The sequence below is a fragment of the Littorina saxatilis genome, linkage group LG2 (assembly GCF_037325665.1).
Source record: "Littorina saxatilis isolate snail1 linkage group LG2, US_GU_Lsax_2.0, whole genome shotgun sequence".
Classification (NCBI taxonomy): domain Eukaryota; kingdom Metazoa; phylum Mollusca; class Gastropoda; order Littorinimorpha; family Littorinidae; genus Littorina; species Littorina saxatilis.
In genome coordinates, this window is record NC_090246.1 from 39,260,266 (window position 1) to 39,283,357 (window position 23,092).

Below are 23,092 nucleotides of genomic sequence, written 5' to 3' on the forward strand. Positions count from 1 at the left end.
TTGTTTTAAGTTCCTTTAAAGGCACAGTAAGCCTCCCGTAAACCATCACAGAGCTCCCCGAGCGTCTACATACAGTACAAGCATACTTCCATTTGAACGCTCACCGAACGGGAACATCCTGGCTGCTTTCTGTCGAGCGTGAGAAATTTTCAAAGAATTTATTTTCGTGGACTTAGCCTTTAACAATGATGGCGCCTCGTTTTGGTGCTGGCAGTTATGAGGAATTCACGCCCGGACAGTAAGCCTCCCTTAAACCACAGATACTGTCAGGCTTTTACACACAGTACAAACACCCTTCCATTTGAACGCTCACCAAACGGGAACATCCTAGGTGGCCTACGTAAAGAGCGAGCAATTTTTAAAGAATTAATTTTGCAGATTGTCTCGAACACTTTTTGGACCCATCCTGAACTCAGGTCAAAAATGAGTTACTTCCCTTCGGTCGATCGATGATTATCAGAATGTTTTTGGACCGTGGTGCGTTTTTGCGCTAGACCTAACTTTTAAAATCTAAATAGTAAATTGACAGCTTGTTACACAAACATTCTTTAATCATAAAAGAATTCTTTTTTCATCAAGACAAGATCAGTACAATTCGAAGTTGTGAAAGTTTGAAAACAGAAAAGCCCGGAAGCAGGGTCACGCAAGGGTCGTAGCAGACGACGGTTTATCGTGCATATCGCCGTTCCTCTCAACAGTCAAAAACCATCGCTAGAGTTCTTGTGAACCACAGCCGTTTGTTTCGTGCATAAAAACGTGCTATTGTAGATAAGCTCACATCGAGTCTCATTCAAATGACTAACTGACGACTACATTGTGAAAAAGGAAAACTGGATCACACGGGTTCACAATGGCTCAGGGGTAAGATAAACCACGCAAAAATAAATTATTTGAAAATTGTTCGCTCTTTACGGAGGGCACCTAGGATGTTCTCATTCGGTGAGTGTTTAAATGAAAGGGTGTTTGTACTGTGTGTAAAAGCCTGACCGTATCTGTGATGGTTTACGGGAGGATTACTGTGCCTTTAACGATCCAAGCGTTCCGTTACAGATGGGTTGAGGTTCCATTCTGATCGGGAGGGGAACGGCTAACAATTTTGAACATGCATATGACGGCTTACTAGTGCCAAAACCTGGGGTTACCCATTATCACGTGATAATTACTAATTAACGCTGTCAGTTACTGTTTTCACTCGTCAGTTACTCATTTTCACGGGATAATTAGTAATTTTCACCGGAAAATGACTAATTTTTAGTTTTGGCATTAGCAATCCGTCAGGAAGTGAGCCAAAACTAAAAATTAGTAATTAACAGGTGAAAGTTAGTAATTTTCCCGGGAAAATTAGTAATTAACACGTGAAAATAGTAATTATCAAGGGCACATTACAAATTTTCCCTTGATAATTACAATTATGAGGTTTTGGCACTAGTAAGCCCTATGACGGCTTACTAGTGCCAAAACCTGGGGTTACCCATTATCACGTGATAATTACTAATTAACGCTGTCAGTTACTGTTTTCACCTGTTAGTTACTCATTTTCACGGGGAAATTACTAATTTTTAGTTTTGGCACTAGCAATCCGTGATCAGGAAGTGAGCCAAAACTAAAAATTAGTAATTAACAGGTGAAAGTTAGTAATTATTCCGGGAAAATTAGTAATAAACACGTGAAAATGGTAATTATCAAGGGAAAATTACTAATTTTTGCTTGATAATTACAATTATGAGGTTTTGGCACTAGTAAGCCGTCATACATGCAGCCCAAACTCAGCCGTCCCTACCGACTGGACTGGGTGGCCGAGTGGTAACGCACTTGCGCTCGGAAGCGAGAGGTTGCGAGTTCGACCCTGGGTCAGGGCGTTAGCAATTTTCTCCCCCCTTTCCTAACCTAGGTGTTGGGTTCAAGTGCTAGTCTTTCGGATGAGACGAAAAACCGAGGTCCCTTCGTGTACACTACATTGGAGTGTGCACGTTAAAGATCCCACGATTGACAAAAGGGTCTTTCCTGGCAAAATTGTATAGGCATAGATAAAAAAAAAATGTCCACCAAAATACCCGTGTGACTTGGAATAATAGGCCGTGAAAAGTAGGATATGCGCCGAAATGGCTGCGATCTGCTGGTCGATGTGAATGCGTGATGTAAACAGTATTGTGTAAAAAATTCCATCTCACACAGCATAAATAGATCCCTGCGCCTTGAGTCCGAGTCTGGAGATACGCGCGCGATATAAGACTTCATATAACATAACCGTTCAAAGCAATTCCGTTAACGATCAGTTACGTTCATTGCGGTTCTGTCCCGATCCCCCCCGTGCCCGCACCGTTCCTTGGTCAGTACGTTTATATGAGACTCGACCACTTGGCTTATGGTGGAGACAGCTTGAAGATCTCTGGATATAATTGAGGTGGAGTAGTCTTCCTTTTAGAAAATGTGTACTCTGCCTTGCAGATTACAAATTTGTGCTGTCGGGGCTGGGTAAAGGGAGTGAAGGGTAAGGGGGTGGGGGTGGGTAAGCGAGGGGTAAGAGAGACGAAAGAGAAAACTGGACAGGGAATAGTTACTGCCTGAAGTATTCAATAAAGCCACACACAAAAAAAGAAATTACCACATATGCAGGTTTTCAATTCATGTCACGATCGGGTGACAGAGACCAAGAAAGCGTCACTCAGTGGAGTGCCTGTTCTGGGTCAATGTATGATAGAAAGCGCCTGTGCGTGATATTGGACACAGCAGAGTTTTTGCTGACAGTGCTCCCGAGCACGGATGTTTTGAAACGCACGAGCTTCACAGTGCAGGTTTCTGCTGTCATAGGGCTGACGGTTTTTTTCGCTGACAGCGCGCACGGGATTTTCAGGGATTGAGTTTCTCGTGTCTTTTTCCTGCTTGGGGAGGCAAAACTGTGTATAGCTGGACTGGTTTGGTGACAAGGTCAGTCACGTGTATTTGGCTAGGTGGTCTGTCAGAGACTCAAGGACGACACACTTGACACCCAGCGGCAGAAGGGGAAGGACCTAACACACAGTTACCAGAGTATGATGGTTTTTCACCGAGTATCATATTCGGCACTCTAGGGGAACTTCCACAAGTTATTCCTTTCCTCTGCCACGTATTTTGCTGAGGACAAGTCGTCACATTTCCTTCGTCGGCGATGGCTTTCGCATAAGGATTCGACAAGGGGTTCTGGACGTTTTGGGTCACTGTTGACGAACAGAGACTGTTCCAGGGAGGAGGCGGACTTTGCTTCCATTGAGAGTTACAATCATAGGCTTTTGAGGTAATAAATCATTATTTAACGCTGTTGATGAGTCTGTGTTGTGGAATGAAATACTCTCTGTTGTTCTTTCCAGGTTAGCGCATAATTTACTCTCTGTGACGCTAAAATACTAATCTGTATATGGTTTTTGCAGATAGGGAGAGAAGGACGGAAAATGGCTGTTTTGTTGTTGTAAAAAGTCAGTTTTGTGCAGGCCCACGTGCTCGATGAGATATTTAAAGATGACATGTTTTAAGGTGGTGGGTGAGGGGTAGCTGACATGTTTAGTGCACCGATGCTTTCTGTTTGCAGCCTTCCTTCGTTCGTTCGTTTCGTTCGTTCGTTACGTTCCCGTAACATCGGCACGGCTGACTCTGGCGGGAACTGTTGAGGCTACGCTAACCAGGAGACCGGCTAACCAGGAGACCGGCTAACCAGCGGACCGGCTAACCAGCGAACCGGCTAACCAGCGGACCGGCTAACCAGCGAACCGACTAACCAGCATACCGGCTAAGCAGCAGCAGCAGAGATAAAGCTAAGTGCACCATGTCGTACGCACCCCGTTGACCACCGTTGTCTTTTCGTATCTATGATTTCATTGGAGTAGTGACAACGTGGGGTGTGGACACCTGCACGAACTAGAGCTTTTCGAACAGAACATTCTCATTTAACTATATTTACACGGGTTCAGCGTGTTCCTATAATTTTCTACATACTACTGGCATTTTGTCAGTGAACACTGGTTTTTTACGTGTTGAGAACGTAAAAGGAACATATTTTGAGTGAAGGCTCGAGGGAGGTGGAGAGTTTATACATAAACAGGCGTCTGAAACTTATACTTTTGTTGACTCTATTTAATTGTTATGCCTGCGAGAGTGGATCGTGGTGTGGTTAGTTAATTAGTAGTAATTAACCGGTTCATAATCACCTTGAGTGATATATTGAAACGTGACACATGGGGGCCAAGCCGGGATTTACTCAGTTAATTTCCAACTGATAAAGACCCACCAATTAAGGATAACTAAGAGCAGATAATCTCGTCAGTGCTCGACTTATTTTCTGCTTGGTGCTACCCTTTTTTGTATAGTTTTGATCATATACCACACCTTAAGCGATTCACATCTTGCAGGAAATGTAAATTGTAATTTGTGAGTTATTGTATGCGCTAACTGTGATTATTTCCCTTTCCTTTGTTTGTGAATCTTTGTTGTTGTACGTTCAGAGTTTTCCGTTGCAGAGAGCTGAGCAGGGTTAGCGGATTTGTTATTCGTTTTACTCAGTTTTCTCTACATTGTTGTTTCGCATTCTGTAACAGGTTACATTTCTACCGTCTTGTTTTACTTGGATTTTTCTCCATATTTTGACTTTGTTGGAATTTTGGGGGGGAAGGGTCCGAGGACTTCTGTCCTAACCAAGGCTGTGGGAGACACTCTGTTTCACCGAAAAAAGCAGCCGATAAAGTAGGCCACGGCTGTGGGAAACACTTTGTTTCACCGCAAAAAGCAGCCATAAAGTAGGCTACGCGTTTTGTTCTACACCGTTTGGATTTTTCTTCTGCATTTTCCGGTTGCTGGATTTTTGTATCCACCGCTTTCGTCACCGCGTGTTCTAGCTATAGCTGCGTTAGACTTACTTTGGTAATAAAGCTTTGCTAAAACTAACCATGGCTACAGGGGGATCTCCTACGAAGAGATTAACTTTTGAGACTCCTGGTAGCGAGGAACAGACAGAGCGAGACGCACGCGTTAGAGCGCGTAGTTTGCTTAAACGCAAGGAGCTGGAACGTAGGGAAGACATAGAGCGACAGACGAGAAAAGAAGAGCTTGACAGACAAGAACGACAGGCCGAACGTGACCGACAGGACAAGAAAGAGAAAGACGAACGAGACAGACAGGAAAGGAAAGACGAACGAGACAGACAGGAAAGAGAACGGAAAGACGATCTTGACAGACAAGAAAGGGAACGACAGGCCGAACGACAGGCCGAACTTGACAGACAGGAAAAGAAAGACGAACGTGACAGACTAGACCGGAAGGAACAGGCGGATCGCGATCACCAGCTAGAGCTAGCTAGGCTACAGGCCGAGAAGGGTACGCTCACTCAGGCTAGCGCGCCGACGTTTGTTGCCGACCGTACGAGACTGCCGACGTTCGACGATGACAAGGACGAGCTCGACGACTTTTTACGCCGGTTTGAGCGCATTGCATCTGACCAGAAGTGGGAAGAGGCCACGTGGGCTAGCCGCCTTAGCACCTGCTTAAAGGGACGCGCATTGCAGCTCTACAACGCTTTGGAGGACGACGAGGCGAGAGACTATCAGGCACTTAAGAAGGCGTTACTCCAGCGCTTTAACCTGACTGCTGAAGCCTACAGACGACGTCTGCGTAACAGCAAGAGACTGAGCGGCGAGCTGAGTCATCAGTTTGTGGCACGCCTTAACCTCTACCTGCGGCGCTGGGTGGAGATGGCCGAAAAGGACTGGACCGTCAACGACCTTGCCGACCTCATAGTCATGGAACAACTGATGTCCAGCCTGCGACCTGAGGTGGTGACCTTCGTGCAGGAGCACCAGCCCAAGACTACTCAGGAGGCAGCCGACTGGATCAGAGTGCACGAGGACGCCCAGGCGATCTCCGGCAAATCTTCAGGCTCACGGCCAGGAAAAACGGGAAATTCGGGTTCTTCAGGACCCAAGGACGGGAAGGACGATCAGGGACACAAGGGATCGAGTTCCAGAACTGACATCCAGTGTTACTACTGCAACAAGCGGGGCCACGTGAAGAAGGACTGCCACAAGAGACAGGCTGACCAGAAGGGCGTTCACTTCGTTGGCAGTGAGGAGTTCAGGGACGTCACGAGCTCATGCACCATCCCACAACTCTGCGTTCCGTGCTCCAGGAAACATTTCCAGCCCCACTGCAACGTCTACGTTAACGGAGTGAAGGGCGAAGGTCTGCGGGACACAGGGGCAGACATGATAGTGGTTCGGGCGAGTCTAGTTCCAGCTATGGCCTACACAGGAGACAGCATCAGGGTGAGAATGGCCGAGGCATCTCACGCTTACGACTTGAACACGGCAGTGATCAAGGTCGTAACCCCGTTGTTCACGGGGACCATTGTGGCCGTCGTCATGGACGATCCTCCATGCGACCTGCTCATTGGAAACCGGGTTCAGTTTGTGGACGGCGTCACCAGGGAGGTTCCCGTTTATCGGTCTCCCGACGTCATTTCAGTGCTCACGCGGGCACAGGCGGAGCGAGAGGACAAACCTCTCAAACCCCTACCTGCTGCACGAGCTGCCCTGGGGAACGTGACCCCCGCGCTTCTCGCGAAGGCTCAGGATTCTGACCCGACCTTAGCTACTCCTCGGGAGCACGCGAAGTCGGGGAAGGTGAAGCTGAGCGGGAAGCATGGGAGGTCAAAGTTCCTCAGGGACAAGAAGTTGCTCTACCGTGAGTTCAGCAACCAAGAAGGTACATTCAAACAGGTTGTCGTGCCTCGCGAGTTTCGCGAGGGTGTCATGGCAACGGCACACGACTCGATTCTGGGAGGTCATCTTGGTACCAAGAAGACCACGGATCGTGTCTGGCGCCACTTTTACTGGCCAGGCATCTGCACGGATGTCCGACGTTTCTGTGCGTCCTGCGATAAGTGCCAGAAGGTGGTTGCCAAAGGAAGGGTGAGGAAGGTCCCCTTAGAGAAGATGCCGCTCATCGACGAACCCTTTCGTCGGGTGGCAGTGGACATCATCGGGCCCATCTTGCCTGCGTCTGAGGACGGAAACAGATACATTTTGACCATGGTGGACTACGCTACTCGATACCCAGAGGCGATCCCTCTGAAATCGATTGAAGCCACGCGAGTAGCTGAGGCTCTGGTTACTATGTGGTCCCGGCTGGGAATTCCATCAGAGGTACTCACCGACAGAGGCACGCAGTTCACGGGAGGAGTGATGGCGGAGGCAGCACGACTGCTATCACTGGAGCAGCACTTCACCACTCCTTACCATGCTCAGTGCAACGGACTGGTGGAAAGGTTCAATGGCACCTTGAAGACCATGCTGAGGAAACTAGCTCAGGAGAAACCACGCACGTGGGACAGGTACATCCCAGCATTGCTTTTTGCATACCGCGAGGTTCCTCAGGAGAGCTTGGGTTTTTCCCCATTTGAGTTGTTGTACGGCAGACAGGTACGCGGTCCCATGGCTATCCTGCGTCAAGCTTGGACGGACGAAGAAGCTGACGAGGAGGTGCAGACGACAGCGACCTACATCGTAGAACTCAGGAACAGGATTGAAGAGACCTGCAAATTGGCTCAAGAGAACCTGGGAAGAGCAGCACAGCGTTACGCGCGAGGATTCGACCGCAAGGCACGGCCGCGCAGCTTCAAGATTGGAGAACGGGTGTTGCTACTTCTACCTGTCAAACACAACAAGCTACAACTGCAGTGGCAAGGACCTTTTGAGGTGACAGCGAAAGTGGGCCAAAACGACTACAGGATCGTCATGAACGGGAAAGCACGCCTGTACCACGCCAACCTGCTGCGCGCCTACATAGAGAGGACTGCCTACGGGGAAAAGGACAAAGTGACAGAAGCAGTTGCTGTCGTGATGGACGAGACAACGGAAGAACAGGGAGGAGGACGGGTACCAGTTTGTCCGCTGGAGGCTAGTGAGGATCTCACGGACGTGCACATCTCACCTGATCTTGGGGACGACCAGCAGGCGGACCTGCAAGAGATCCTGAAGGATGCAGCACGGGTCCTTACAGACATACCACTTCAGACGCATCTAGAGGAGTTTACCTTCGACTTGCTGGAGAAACAGCCAGTGAGGACGAAGCAGTATCCCATGCCTCATGCCCAGAAGGAGGTGGTCAGGAAGGAAATCGCCGACATGACGAAGTTGGGCGTCATCGAGCCAGCGAACTCTCCCTACAGTTCACCAATTGTGCTTGTAAAGAAGAAGGATGGACGCGTCAGGTTCTGTGTTGACTACCGGAAGCTGAACAAGATTACGGCGTTTGACGCGGAACCCATGCCTGATGTGGACTACCTCTTCAGTCACTTGGCCAAGGCCAAGTACTTTTCCAAACTGGACCTCACCAAGGGATACTGGCAAATCCCAGTTGCCGAGGAAGACCGCCCAAAGACTGCATTTACCACTCCATTCGGCCAGTTCCAGTGGACAGTCATGCCTTTTGGTCTACAGAATGCAGGTGCCGTCTTCACTCGCATGATGAGGAAACTTTTGGAACCATTGAAGCGCGAGGACATCAGCAGTTTCATCGACGATGTGCTGATCGCGACAGAGACATGGACTGAACATCTCGACGCCCTGCGCGACGTGTTCGGAAGGTTGAAGGACGGAAATCTGGGAGCTAAACCGTCCAAGTGCTACTTGGGATTCCGGGAATTGTCTTTCCTGGGTCATGTTGTCGGCGAGGGATTGCTCGTTCCAGAGGACGACAAGATCCAGAAGATTCGGGAGGCGGAGCCACCGCGCACGAAGAAAGAAGTCAGGTCTTTCCTGGGCCTAGCCAGCTTCTATAGACGCTTCATCCCGCACTTTGCCGAAATCGCTCTACCACTGACCAACCTTACCAAGAAACTACAACCGACCGTTGTAGTGTGGACTGAGGAATGTAGCTCCGCATTCAACACCCTGAAGAGGCGACTCACCAGTCAGCCTATTCTCCGACTACCAGACCTGAACAAGGACTTCGTGCTGAGGACAGACGCTTCAGGGAAGGGACTTGGGGCAGTGTTGCTTCAGGAGACAGAGGGGTTTTTGCACCCTGTTTGCTTCGCCAGCCGTAAGCTGACCTCGGCCGAGGCAGCGTATGCAACGGTTGAACGCGAGTGTCTCGCCATTGTCTGGGGCATCCAGAAGTTCGAAGCGTACCTGTACGGACGACCTTTCTGTCTGGAGACGGACCATCAACCTCTGCAATATCTTCAGGTTGCAAGGTTGGCAAACGCCAGACTTATGCGCTGGGCGTTGATTCTCCAACCGTACCAATTCACGGTACGCGTCATTCCGGGCGCCAACAATGTTGGAGCTGACTTTCTCTCTCGGGCTGTAGAGGAGAACATGACTGTGAGCGAAACCGAGGTTTCGTCTTGAAGAGGGGAGGTGTGTCACGATCGGGTGACAGAGACCAAGAAAGCGTCACTCAGTGGAGTGCCTGTTCTGGGTCAATGTATGATAGAAAGCGCCTGTGCGTGATATTGGACACAGCAGAGTTTTTGCTGACAGTGCTCCCGAGCACGGATGTTTTGAAACGCACGAGCTTCACAGTGCAGGTTTCTGCTGTCATAGGGCTGACGGTTTTTTTCGCTGACAGCGCGCACGGGATTTTCAGGGATTGAGTTTCTCGTGTCTTTTTCCTGCTTGGGGAGGCAAAACTGTGTATAGCTGGACTGGTTTGGTGACAAGGTCAGTCACGTGTATTTGGCTAGGTGGTCTGTCAGAGACTCAAGGACGACACACTTGACACCCAGCGGCAGAAGGGGAAGGACCTAACACACAGTTACCAGAGTATGATGGTTTTTCACCGAGTATCATATTCGGCACTCTAGGGGAACTTCCACAAGTTATTCCTTTCCTCTGCCACGTATTTTGCTGAGGACAAGTCGTCACATTTCCTTCGTCGGCGATGGCTTTCGCATAAGGATTCGACAAGGGGTTCTGGACGTTTTGGGTCACTGTTGACGAACAGAGACTGTTCCAGGGAGGAGGCGGACTTTGCTTCCATTGAGAGTTACAATCATAGGCTTTTGAGGTAATAAATCATTATTTAACGCTGTTGATGAGTCTGTGTTGTGGAATGAAATACTCTCTGTTGTTCTTTCCAGGTTAGCGCATAATTTACTCTCTGTGACGCTAAAATACTAATCTGTATATGGTTTTTGCAGATAGGGAGAGAAGGACGGAAAATGGCTGTTTTGTTGTTGTAAAAAGTCAGTTTTGTGCAGGCCCACGTGCTCGATGAGATATTTAAAGATGACATGTTTTAAGGTGGTGGGTGAGGGGTAGCTGACATGTTTAGTGCACCGATGCTTTCTGTTTGCAGCCTTCCTTCGTTCGTTCGTTTCGTTCGTTCGTTACGTTCCCGTAACATCGGCACGGCTGACTCTGGCGGGAACTGTTGAGGCTACGCTAACCAGGAGACCGGCTAACCAGGAGACCGGCTAACCAGCGGACCGGCTAACCAGCGAACCGGCTAACCAGCGGACCGGCTAACCAGCGAACCGACTAACCAGCATACCGGCTAAGCAGCAGCAGCAGAGATAAAGCTAAGTGCACCATGTCGTACGCACCCCGTTGACCACCGTTGTCTTTTCGTATCTATGATTTCATTGGAGTAGTGACAACGTGGGGTGTGGACACCTGCACGAACTAGAGCTTTTCGAACAGAACATTCTCATTTAACTATATTTACACGGGTTCAGCGTGTTCCTATAATTTTCTACATACTACTGGCATTTTGTCAGTGAACACTGGTTTTTTACGTGTTGAGAACGTAAAAGGAACATATTTTGAGTGAAGGCTCGAGGGAGGTGGAGAGTTTATACATAAACAGGCGTCTGAAACTTATACTTTTGTTGACTCTATTTAATTGTTATGCCTGCGAGAGTGGATCGTGGTGTGGTTAGTTAATTAGTAGTAATTAACCGGTTCATAATCACCTTGAGTGATATATTGAAACGTGACAATTCATATTTTTGCAAAGTATCTGCACAAGCATGTGTGCCTCTGTGAGTATGTTCGTGGCTGCTTTCATGGGGTGCCTGTACATTATGGCGTAGGTTAGACGTCACGCGAAGGAATTACTGAAAGTCTCGGTCATTGTTATTTTGAGCGGGCCGAGACTAGTTGGAAGGCAAGAGTTATCTTTTCATGTCTTGGCGTCTCAAATCTTATTAGTCAGAAAGCGCATGCACGTAGTCTCGACCAGCGCGTGGTGTGCTTCTTTCTGAGTACTTTACGTCACAAATTGTACTTTACGTACTTGATGATGACGTAAGTTAATTGTATGTGTTCTATTTCGTTGACTGAGCACGGCCGGGACCAGTTGGCGTGAGCGCTGGGATTTCGAGTTTCATTCGACATGTCAATGCATCGCAGTATGAAATAATACAGGTAGGAGGTTAGTTCTTGTACTTTGGGTCGATAAATGCATTCTTCACTATGGTATTGAGTCTGATTTCGTCGTCCATCTTGAATCGAAAAGCACTCTTCTTACAAAAAAACACCAACTTCGTTGCGAGCTACGGCGAAGCTTCGCATGTCAAAACTTGAGAAGCGATGTTGGGGTCAAAGTACCACGCCGTAGCTGCGGGTTTTTGGTATTAAGACTTCGCGAAGCTTCGTGTAGTCGACTTAAGTAGGCTAGATCTAGATCTAGTGTCTCGCTTTCTTGCACAGTCACTTACTTATGCTTACTGTGTCAGTGTGTGTGTGTGTGTGTGTGTGTGTGTGTGTGTGTGTGTGTGTGTGTGTGTGTGTGTATGTGTGACGGAGTGATTGAGTTTGTGTTACTGTTTGTCTATTTCTTACGTGAGCCTTGAAGGCTTCGCCTCTTGTTTTCCTTTCAGTTGTAAGTTGTAGTAGTTTGACACCAGTTAACAGTTCCGCGGCCATTTTAGATCTCGCACATGCGCACTTCTCTTATTGCGAGTTCCGGGTGATGCGCACATCGTTTTTCGGCATGTTTATGTCTTTTTCCTTTTCCGGTTGATTCACCGCATGCGCAGATCGTGTTATTCGCCCACGTTTCTACGCAAGGGACACTTCTCCGGCGCACTACTCCACCCGTTGAAAGGGGGAAACATTTTCTTCAGTACAAGTTGTCTTTATGAATAAACAAGAAGGACGTTGTAAATTCATTCAATGCAGATAAAATAAGAAATATGTTTGACGAACTTGTTCTGTTCTTATTCACATGACAAAATATGTGAAGATCGAGAGATGTTATTAAAAAACCGTGTTCCAAGCAACTCGCAAACAGATAACCGCTGTGTATTTCACCACAACCCAACGCAAAGGAAACATGACACACTACTATTTGGCATACCTTTTTGCATTCATTGAACTTTCCCCAATAAATTCGGCTCACATCAGTCGTACTAAAAGTTTGTCAAAACACGACACACAGACGATAACAAATGCCCACCTGAATGGTGATTCGCAACCACACACTAACGACCGTCGAGGCACGTAATGAATTTTGCAATCTTCCGACCACCATTTTTTAAGTCGGTTACTCCAATTACTGCAACCAATAACACAGCATGTTGACGCCATCGCTAATTTGGATGTAACGTGAGGTTTTTGTTATAACGTAGAGGAAAACACACCGTCCCGTTCAATTGCTTCCATCACGTTGAGCAGACGATGCAGCGGCTGCTTGTCGAAATTTCTCCGTCCAACCAGAATCGCTTTGGGTATCACGTGAGTTTTCCTTCTTTGTACCATGTAAGTGCCGAAACTGTTAACTGGTGTATTGTTTTAGGACAAGTAGAGCTCGTTCACCAGTAGCAAAGACTCACTCAGTCCGTCAGTGTGCCTGAGTGTGTTTCATATGTGATGGGGGGGGGGGGGGGGCTCTCCCGTGGCCGACCACCTGCAATGTACGGACAGGTTTGCACTGGCCCAAGGGTGTCCGTTCATGAGAGGGACTGCTGTAACAGCAAAACTAGTGTGAAACATAAGTAATCAATTTATCCACTTGACTATATTCACAACAGGGACCTATCACTTTTCTTTGCATGTTTTTATGCCTACGGATTTTTAAATACTCTGCAACACATGTAACCCAAATTCAACATGTGCCCGTACAATACCGCTTCTTTTATAATAATAAGAAGAAGAAGAACATTTATATAGCGCTAAATCAAAAACTTTCGTTAAAAAGGCTTGCTCTAAGCGCTTGACATCTAAACTAAAACGTCATTCACACTCTTTACAATGATGTACAAGAACTTCATGTCACACTCTTTCATTCAGTATAGCACCATTCACACAGTTGTTATTCTGTACAAGACAATAAGTTAGTCTAACATTTAGAATGTTCATAAGATGAAAACAAGAGAAAACCAGACTGATTAAAACAACTGCTTAGTGCTAACAAAGCATGAATCTTAATGATAACGTAATACATGTTTAACTGTTAAGACCATAAAAAAAAACCAACCTATATGCTAAAATAACTTTGAACTTTTAAGAACTTCTTATAAGATACACAGCACAGCTAGATAAACACCAGAATGATAAAACAAAAGGCAACTCGTTAAAACTATTAAATGCATCAATGTCTAAAACACGAAAGACTCAAATATAAGATACACAATTCTCTAAAATTGTTTATTAAAACTGAAACCGACCTGCTCAAAGTAAACCATACCCACCCCCTCCCTACCCACCCCTCCTCCTACACTAAATACTAATTATTTCTACTCTTAACTTCCCAACTACACGTTATCCATAAACTATGCACAGGAACATGTGTGTCAGCATTATGTGGCACCGACATGACTTGTGCATATCTAGCCTACAGCTAAGGGTTAAAGTTAAAGGACTACTGCAGTGAAAAATTATATTTATAATAATTTAAAACAAAAGACAACAATAACAAGCTGAATAGAGATGGAACCGTTACAGAACAGGATGGCAAAATGTTGCGACTTTAGGAGTTGTGTTTCTGGAAGAGGTGAGTTTTGAGTGCTCGCTTGAATGACTGTACTGACTGAGAGTGGCGAATGTGAGAGGGGAGAGAGTTCCATTGAGTAGATGCGCAAAATGCAAAAGTGCGTTGTCCATATGCTTTTGATTTTGTGTGTAGGATGACTAGGGTGCGGCTATCAGAAGAGGAGCGGAGTTGTCTAGCAGGAGTGTATACAGTGAGAAGTTCAGAGAAATAAGCAGGAGACGAGGCAGAGAAGAAGTGAAAGCAGAGAGTGGACAGTTTGTATTCAATGCGGGCTTGGATGGGTAACCAGTGGAGTGTGCGGCGAAGTGGTGTGACATGATCTTTTTTTCGTGCTTTGAGGATCAGGCGTGCTGCAGAATTTTGAACTTTCTGTAGTTTGTGCAGGAGGTAGAGTGGACAGCCAGAGAGAAGAGAGTTACAGTAGTCAAGTTTAGAAAGAACAAGAGAGCAGACTAGAGTGTTTGTAGTTTGAACGGACAGAGTATGGCGGATGGTTGCGATCTTGCGGAGTTCAAAGTATGCGGACCTACAGATGTTGGAGATGTGCTTGTTGAGTGTCATGTCTGAGGAGATGGTGAAGCCGAGGTTTCTAGCTGAAGAAGAGAAAGAGATGTCGATATTGCCTACTTGGACAGACGAAGGTTGAGAATTTGGGAACTTAGTGGACTTTTTCATGCACAGAAGTGCCTCTGTCTTATCATCATTTAGTTTTAACTTATTTTCTACCATCCATGACTTAACATCTAAGATACAGGTCTGAATGGTCTGGATGGCGGCATGTGTCTCAGCGGGGGAACTAGGCTTATACAACTGGGTATCATCAGCAAAAGACTGGTTTGAAACGGAATGATTTTGAATGAGGGCAGACAAGGGTTTGGTATACATAATGAAGAGGACGGGGCCAAGTACAGAGCCTTGAGGGACACCGAAAACAAGGGGGGCTGGGGCTGATCTCTGGCCATCGACAAGCACAGCCTGAGTTCTGTCCGTAAGGTAGGACTCAAACCATGCCAGCGCTGGACCAGAGATGCCATACAAGGTCTGGAGCCTGCTCAGCAGTGTGACATGATCTATTGTGTCAAACGCTGCCGAGAGGTCCAGTAGGGTGAGCACAGACACATCACCACCATCCAGAGCAGACAGAATGTCGTTGGTCACCTTGAGCAGGGCAGTCTCAGTACAGTGAGAAGGACGGTATGCTGACTGAGAATGCGAGATCAGATCATGAGTGTTCAAATACACTAACAGCTACTTTAAAACTACTTTCTCAATGATCTTTGACAAAAATGAAAGGTTAGAAACAGGGCGGTAGTTCTTTAAGACATTTACATCGAGATTGGATTTCTTAAGGAGCGGTTTCACAAGTGCAGTTTTGAACAATGATGGAAAAACACCAGACAACAGGCTATCATTAACAATCTGGGTGAGAACAGGCAACAGAAGATCAAGGTTTTCAACAAGTAATGGTGTGGGCAATGCATCAAGTGGACAAGTTGTAGGTTTGGATTTCAAAATAATCTCTCTAAGGTCCTTCTCACTGACTTTCTGGAATGCTAAAAACGTACAGGCAGGGGAAGCATCAACATGAGTGGGTGCAGCAGAATTAACAGCTAGCGTGTCAAGTTCTGATCTAATATCAGCTACTTTCTGGATGAAAACATTGCTTCGGCCATGTTGATTTTAATCAACCAATTTTCTTGTTATAGTTTGTTAAGGCACATTTTTCTGCGCGCGTTCGGATAACTCGTGCTTTGTGGACAAGTCGAGTTAGATATCCGTTTTACGTAAGGGCGGAGGGCGAGGTTTGTCTCCCTAGGAATGTGTGTATGTATACATGTACGAGTGTGAAAAAACTACAGGGCCGGACTAGGTAAGTATTAGGGGGGGGGGGTTACAGATGGGGGTACAGGGGGCGAAGCCCCTTGGTGGGGGTTCAGGGGGCGAAGCCCCCCTGGTGGGGATTGCAAGCTGAACGTTTTTTGATGTTTCTGGAGGGAAAGGAAGCCTCTCCTTGAACGAAAAAGGTAAATTCGACAGTTAGGAAAATTAGGCAATGCACCCCCCCCCCCCCTCCCTCCCCCACAAAAAAATAATGCGTTTGAGAGTTACATGCTTAAGCCAGGGGGAGGGGGAGGGGGTTACGCAACCCCCATAACCCCCCCCCCCCCCCTAGTCCGGCCCTGAACTTCCTAACGGATTATTAATGAAAATTGATGTACATTTTGTTGAGGGCATTTGCTTCAGCTTGTGTCGGTTTTTTTTCCCGTTTGCCACAGTCTTAAATCTTAATCTTCGTTAGATAAAGTTCCGTTCCGTTCAGTTCAATTTCGTTCAGTTCTGTTCCGTTTTGTCTGTCAGTTATAATGGGTTAAGTCTGTATGTCTGTCGAATATCCTCAAGGTCCGTATTACTTGTCCGATTGTCTGACTGTCTGTCTGTCTGTCTGTCTGTTGTTTGTTCTGATTTTGTTGTTGTTGTATTTTTGTGTGGTGATGGTGATAGTGCTTCTGGAATGGACCCTTCATCTTTTTTTTTTTTTTAACCCAACAGGTTAAACAAGCTTGAGCATCTACTGAGCCAACTGCAGCAAGAACACGACCACGACAAGCAGACCCTGCAAAACACGTTGAAGCAGACCAAGCAAGAACAGGACCAGACCAAGCAGACCCTGCAAAACACGTTGAAGCAGACCAAGCAAGAACAGGACCAGACCAAGCAAGAGCTGGAACAAACCAAGAAGACACTGGAAGGCGTGAAGCGTGATGTTCAGCGTAAGTATCTGGCCTCCGTGTCTTCTGAAAGACACAGCGTGATGTTACGCGTAGTATCTGGCCTCCCTGTCATCTGAAAGACACAGCGTGATGTAAAGCGTAAGTATCTGGCCTCCCTGTCTTGTGAAAGACACAGCGTGATGTAAAGCGTAAGTATCTGGCCTCCCTGTCTTGTGGAAGACACAGCGTGATGTAAAACGTAAGTACTTCGCCTCCCTGTCTTCTGAAAGACACGAGATGTAAAGCGTAAGTATCTGGCCTCCCTGTCTTCTGAAAGACACGAGATGTAAAGCGTATATTTGGCCTCCCTGTTTTCTGAAAGACACAGCCCTTCCTCTGAATACAGTATAATCGGCAAAGTACATCGCTCCAAATATTAACATCATGACTGCTTCTTGTGCCGAATAAGATTTTTTCGGATGAAGTAATTCAACCGATTGCTAATAGTGGAGGGTTGTTTGTTCATGCCAGTAGTAAACGACCTAAATATAGAGATAACAGTTTCAAATTTTGGCTACTGTTTCTTGACATAATGGAGATACTGTAGACACAAACAGAATTTCAAAAACATAATTAATAGCTGCACAAAAAACCCAACAACAAATGTAGCCAAAACCGAAATGTCGTTTATTACCCGCATGGCCGTAATGATACAGGCCAAACTAATTATAGGAGGGTATGGCATTTTGCCAAGTTGTTCTGGACATAAGTCATCATGGTTGGAACCTCTAACAATGTGATAATCATTATTGAGGACATTTAGACAATTTTTACTTTTCGAGAATTTTTTGTGTCGATAATTACTACTTAAAAAAAATTCCCATTTGAGTTCTGCTGCATTTTCTTTCAATGTTAGAGGTTCCAACCATGGGCATCTATACCAAAATCAACTGTGGAAAATGGCAACACTCTATCTTTCATACTTTTTTTTTAATCATTACATTAGTGACGAAAATGTGTTGATTTTGCGATTTCGTTGGCCAGATAGTCAAAAGTCAGCACAGATACCCCCTTTTTAAACCCGTATATCTCGAAAGATATTATATTTAGATGCAAAATTCCAACGGATTCGTAAATTTTAGCCAATTGTACCTTAGAATAATACAAACTCAACTTTGAATGAAAAAAAGTGATTTTTTGTAAAAGTTCAGCTAGTACTGGGCCCTTAAAGGCACAGTAAGCCTCCCGTAAACCATCACAGATACGGTCAGGCTTTTACACACAGTACAAACACCCTTTCATTTAAACACTCACCGATTGAGAACATCCTAGGTGCCCTCCGTAAAAAGCGAACAATTTTCAAAGAATTTATTTTTGCGTGGTTTATCTTACCCCTGAGCCATCGTGAACCCGTGTGATCCAGTTTCCCTTTTTCACAATGTAGTCGCCAGTTAGTCATTTGAATGCGACTCGATGTGAGCTTATCTACAATAGCACGTTTTTATGCACGAAACAAACGGCTGTGGTTCACAAGAACTCTAGCGATGGCTTTTGACTGCAGAGAGGAACGGCGATATGCATAAACCGTCGTCTGCTACGACCCTTGCGTGATCCTGCTTCCGGGATTTTCAGTCTTTTTTTCAAACTTTCAAAACTTCGAATTGTACTGATCTTGTCTTGATGAAAAAAGAATTATTTTATGATTGAAGAATGTTTGTGTAACAAGCTGTCAATTTATTATTTAGATTTTAAAAGTTAGGTCTAGCGCAAAAACGCACCACGGTCCAAGGGAAGTAACTCATTTTTGACAATCTGCAAAATTAATTCTTTAAAAATTGCTCGCTCTTTACGTAGGGCACCTAGGATGTTCCCGTTTGGTGAGCGTTCAAATGGAAGGGTGTTTGTACTGTGTGTAAAAGCCTGACGGTATCTGTGATGGTTTACGGGAGGCTTACTGTCCGGGCGTGATTTTGGGTAAGTTGAATATTCACAACGTCCAGCACCAAAACGAGGCGCCCATGTTGTACAGCACCAAGTCCACGAAAATAAATTCTTTGAAAATTTCTCACGCTCGACAGAAAGCAGCCAGGATGTTCCCGTTCGGTGAGCGTTCAAATGGAAGTATGCTTGTACTGTATGTAGACGCTCGGGGAGCTCTGTGGTGGTTTACGGGAGGCTTACTGTGCCTTTAAGAGAATACATGAGAAACAAATTCCATGCTCCACATGCAGAAAACACCGAGAATATTGATTTTGGATATATGTGTTCAACTTCAAGTGGAAGGAAGATCTTATACCTTGTTAATACCTAACCAGATCTGAGATGGTGAATCCAAAATGTTTACACGCGCTGGACTGTTACTTTCAAGATACCTCCCTTTTCATGTACACCACGTTGCAAATCAGCATCGACCTTTCCATCCATTTCCATCCGGGTACTAAGACACATACCACACATCTTCCTATACACCCAGGCTGATGTCCGTGCAGAGTAACATGTATGAATTTACATTCAGTCAAGTTAAGACTAAAGGTTTTAAGTAACGTAGACTGGGTTACTACTGGGTAGATGAGGTTATGGTGTGTGTGTGTGTGTGTGTGTGTGTGTGTACGCGCGCAGTCATTCATAGAAAAAAGAACTGACAGATGTTTGTGAAACTTTGTGTGTGAATTCCTGCAGATATTATCCCCAGATGTGTTTTTAATTTTTTTAAATTTTTTACATATATATACTTTTTTTTAATAGATATATTGATGACGTCATATCCGGCTTTTTTATTTTACAAAAGTTGAGGCCGCACTGTGGTGACATTCCTTTTTCACTCAAATTGATCGAAATTTTGGTCAAGGAATCCTCGTCTCAGTCCGGACTGATGAACATTAATGAACAAATTTGTTAATTAAAGTTGTCATTAACATCAAATTTGTTCTAACATATTTTCAAATGGTTGCATTGTAATAGACCTTTTTCGTATAACCTTTGCCCCCAGCGTTTCGACCAATCAGATTTTAGGGCACGGCAGCCTCTCTCTGATAACCGGAAATAAGGGGCAATAGGTGCCTGGCCTGAAATACCTCTTTCACTGTCGGTGCTCGAAGTACTATTGCTAGAGGATTACTTTGAGAAATTCTGCAAGAAAATGGATTATCTTGTTCAAAATCATGAACTAAAAGTCAAGGACATGCATGAAGGTATGGTTTGAAACGGCTATTGGTGGTATATGGACGAAAGACTTGGCGAACTTCCCCTGCATAAGCGAAGCAGAGGTGATCGACCACAGATCTACAGATCTCTGGATCAACTTTCTTACTGATACTACTGCGTCGACGTTCGACAAGTTATACGACGCATCCAGCGCAAAGAATGCAAAACCTTGGGGTAAACGATAGACATACTGTGTGCATAAAATGTCTTTCTGCATGGCACAACAGCTAGTAAGCAACTGTGGTGATCAGACTCAGAGCGAGTGTGCTGACGTCAATGAAGCAGACTCGCAACGAAGTGTATGCTGTTGTGGGGGGACGCTGACCGGACAGGCACTTGGAGCCTACTGCGAGTGTATTGCTGGGTAAGTGTTGTTGGCCTTGTATGTTTTGTGGGATTAACTTGATGGCTGCGTTACTTGGTATCTTACACAATCAGTTTTCATACTCAGTCATATAATGCATGGCACACAAAGTGACAAACACACACAGAGATTCATAATTCTCTACTAAAAATGTCTGCATGCAAAAGCTGTCATTTTTGACAAAGTTATGAGCAGCATGTTAATGTAATTTCAATCAGTATCTCCAGGAGACCATGCCATGTTGGCTAGGCATGTTCAATAGAATACCAGGTACCTGAGTGCGGAGTTTTATTTAATGTGTACGTACACATGTGTTTGTGAATCCTCTTGTCAATGAAGGTTATCACTGCAGTAAGATCAAATTCCATTCTGAGCCGGTATATATTTTATATAGATATCAACAGCATGCGCTTACAAGCTCTCTGTAGGAATTCCTAGGAAAGATAAAGTTAATTGTTATTACTAGCAGGCTAAGGAAAATCAAGATGACACAAACGGAATTTGAATGTGTGTTGTTGTTTTTACCAGAAAGGACAGTCTTGCAACCATGTGGCCGCCACCCTTTTTGCTGCTTCACACTACATGGCTGAAGGAATCGACACTGTGCCAGCAGACAAAACTTGTACACACTACAAATGTATGTGGAAGGGGCATGCTGCCATGAAAACTGCACCAGCTGCTCTCGATGACATACAAATTGTTAAGTAAGTGTGTATAATAATTAATAGGGTTGCATTACCTAGAGGTTTACATCAGAGTGTGATCTATTTTTTTCAGAACATAAGTCTCAAAGTTAAAATATAGAGCTTGTTAACTACAACAGCTACAAGACTGGGGAAAGAGAAACAGTGATATTTATAAAGTGCATTATCAACAAACTATGCATTTTACATTTAGTCAAGAGACCAGGGCGGTGGTGTATGTTTGTGTGTAGAGCAATTTCTGGAAAACTACAACATTATGTTCTAAAGGTTAAAAACAAACCAGCCCTGAAACAGTGAAAGTGGCAAGTATTTTACTCGCCATAGTTAGTAGAAGCATGCATCTGGTGAGTAGAAGTGTTCATCTACTCGCCAAATGCGAGTGAAGATGCTGAATCAAATTGTTGGTTTGGTTCGTAAAATTTGCTCTCTGGCTGGTACGTTTTCAGAATCACTAGCCAGAGGCTAGTGCATAATTTTTTGACTTTCAGGGCTACAAGCTTAGAAAGTTAAACAGATTTGTTTTAAACACAGGGAAGCGTGATTTCCTGTGGGACAGTTTTGCTACTGCGCTATGCTGGGTTGCCATTTACCTTATTCGACGTGGATGCTGGTTTTCAGCTAAGCATTGTCCTTGTGAAATGTACTGCGTTCAGTATCGTTATACATGTTTGACAGACTGGCGCAACTTGTTTTAGCATTTGTACCCAGCATAAGATTTGCTTTAGTGTCAAGTAAAAAAAATAATTTCATTTTCAGGTATGCTTCAAGACAAGTTTCCCCGGACGACTCTTCAAGGCCTCAATTTTGACCAAGAAGTCCGGATGCAAGGAAGCGCGACTAAGAGATCTTCAACAACCGGTACCAACCGTTTGAAGGCTGCATATAGTTATGATATACTGAACTAGGGTTTTCAAGGTGTGATATTTTTTTCCAATACCAGTTAATTAAGTTGGTAGCAACAGTTAACTGTTCTGTCAAGTGAAAAATGTATGTAGTTTCAATATGGACAGGTAAAATCAGTACTTTGTTTACAGCGAGGGAGGGTATGTAGTGCTGTCACCTCTGTGTATGAGTTCAGGTTTAATTTTTTAAATGCCTGCAGTTAAGACAGAAGATTGTGGAAGCTGATAAGAACTTGTGTCAGAGGATAGTAAGAAGTGTTTCGGCTTCGTACGGACTATACCATCATCCATGACTTGTGTGTATTATTCGGAGAACGTATCAGAGCCGAGGACATGTGTTGTGAACAGCGATTCTCAGTGATGAAAGTGTAGTGTGTGTAATGCCGGACTGTATTCTTCTTCAACTTCGGAATGGCAAGGAGGTATTTTGTGAGATGTTTTATGATTTGATATCCATGTACTGATGATTTCATTCAATAGCGACATGTTTGAAATGTTCATTCGTTTTGTGCCATGTTTGTTGTTCAAGAGCGTGTTGTCACCATCCCTTATGAATATGGACGTGTGTGAATGTTGGTGCAGACATGAGCGTTTGAGCGAGTGAATTTAGAAGCCCTGTGCATGAAAGTCATTACCGGACAACCAAATCAGCAAACATAGAAATTCCTTGTCATACACATCGATCTGATCAAGGTAATAATGTTAGCACTTTTTTCCAATTTATTTCACAGTTATTTGTTATTTTTGGGAGGAAATTATAATGCAATTCACCGATTTTAAAAAACATGATTCCAATTGTCTCCCTTGAACAAATTTGTTTGTACAAAATTTGTTACTTACTTTTTTTTTCTCAAGGCTATATCAAGGAAAATTCTTTTTGAACTGATTGTGGGACCGTGCACAAGCTGACAGACTTGAACTCAAAAGTTGCAGAAGATTCTTGGCTGCGACTTTTGAGTTCAAGCCGATCAGTTTGTGCACAGTCCCAAGATTTGTCTATATTTATTTATCACTTAAAATAAAATACAGTTTTTCTTTTAATAAAACTGTAGATATGTCAAAGACTGTTTTGAATAATTTTGTGTACTAAAGTGTCGGTACAAGGGAGACAATTTGAAGCCATTTTAAAAAACAAAGCAGTATATTGCATAATAATATCCTTCAATTATAACAAGAAATAAGGAATAAACGTCTCTTGACATGTTGTCTACCTAATTATCTTGATCGCATTTATTTAAAGTG

General features: G+C 44.8%; 1 protein-coding gene and 2 long non-coding RNA genes across 3 annotated transcripts in view; 2 read left to right on the forward strand and 1 right to left on the reverse strand.

The window, feature by feature from the left end:
• Positions 1-23,092, reverse strand: part of LOC138956214 (uncharacterized) — a 103,118-nt gene that overhangs the window by 21,157 nt on the left and 58,869 nt on the right. The window lies entirely within an intron of this gene.
• LOC138958971 (uncharacterized) overlaps positions 1-23,092 on the forward strand; it is a 55,938-nt gene that overhangs the window by 13,667 nt on the left and 19,179 nt on the right. The window contains exon 6 of the mRNA XM_070330319.1: positions 16,516-16,736. Coding sequence (XP_070186420.1) covers positions 16,516-16,736 — 221 coding nt within the window. The remainder of the gene's footprint in view (positions 1-16,515; positions 16,737-23,092) is intronic.
• On the forward strand, positions 19,607-22,348 carry LOC138958972 (uncharacterized). The gene is made up of 3 exons (XR_011453559.1): positions 19,607-20,244; positions 20,773-20,948; positions 21,705-22,348. It is a non-coding gene; the product is annotated as an uncharacterized lncRNA (long non-coding RNA).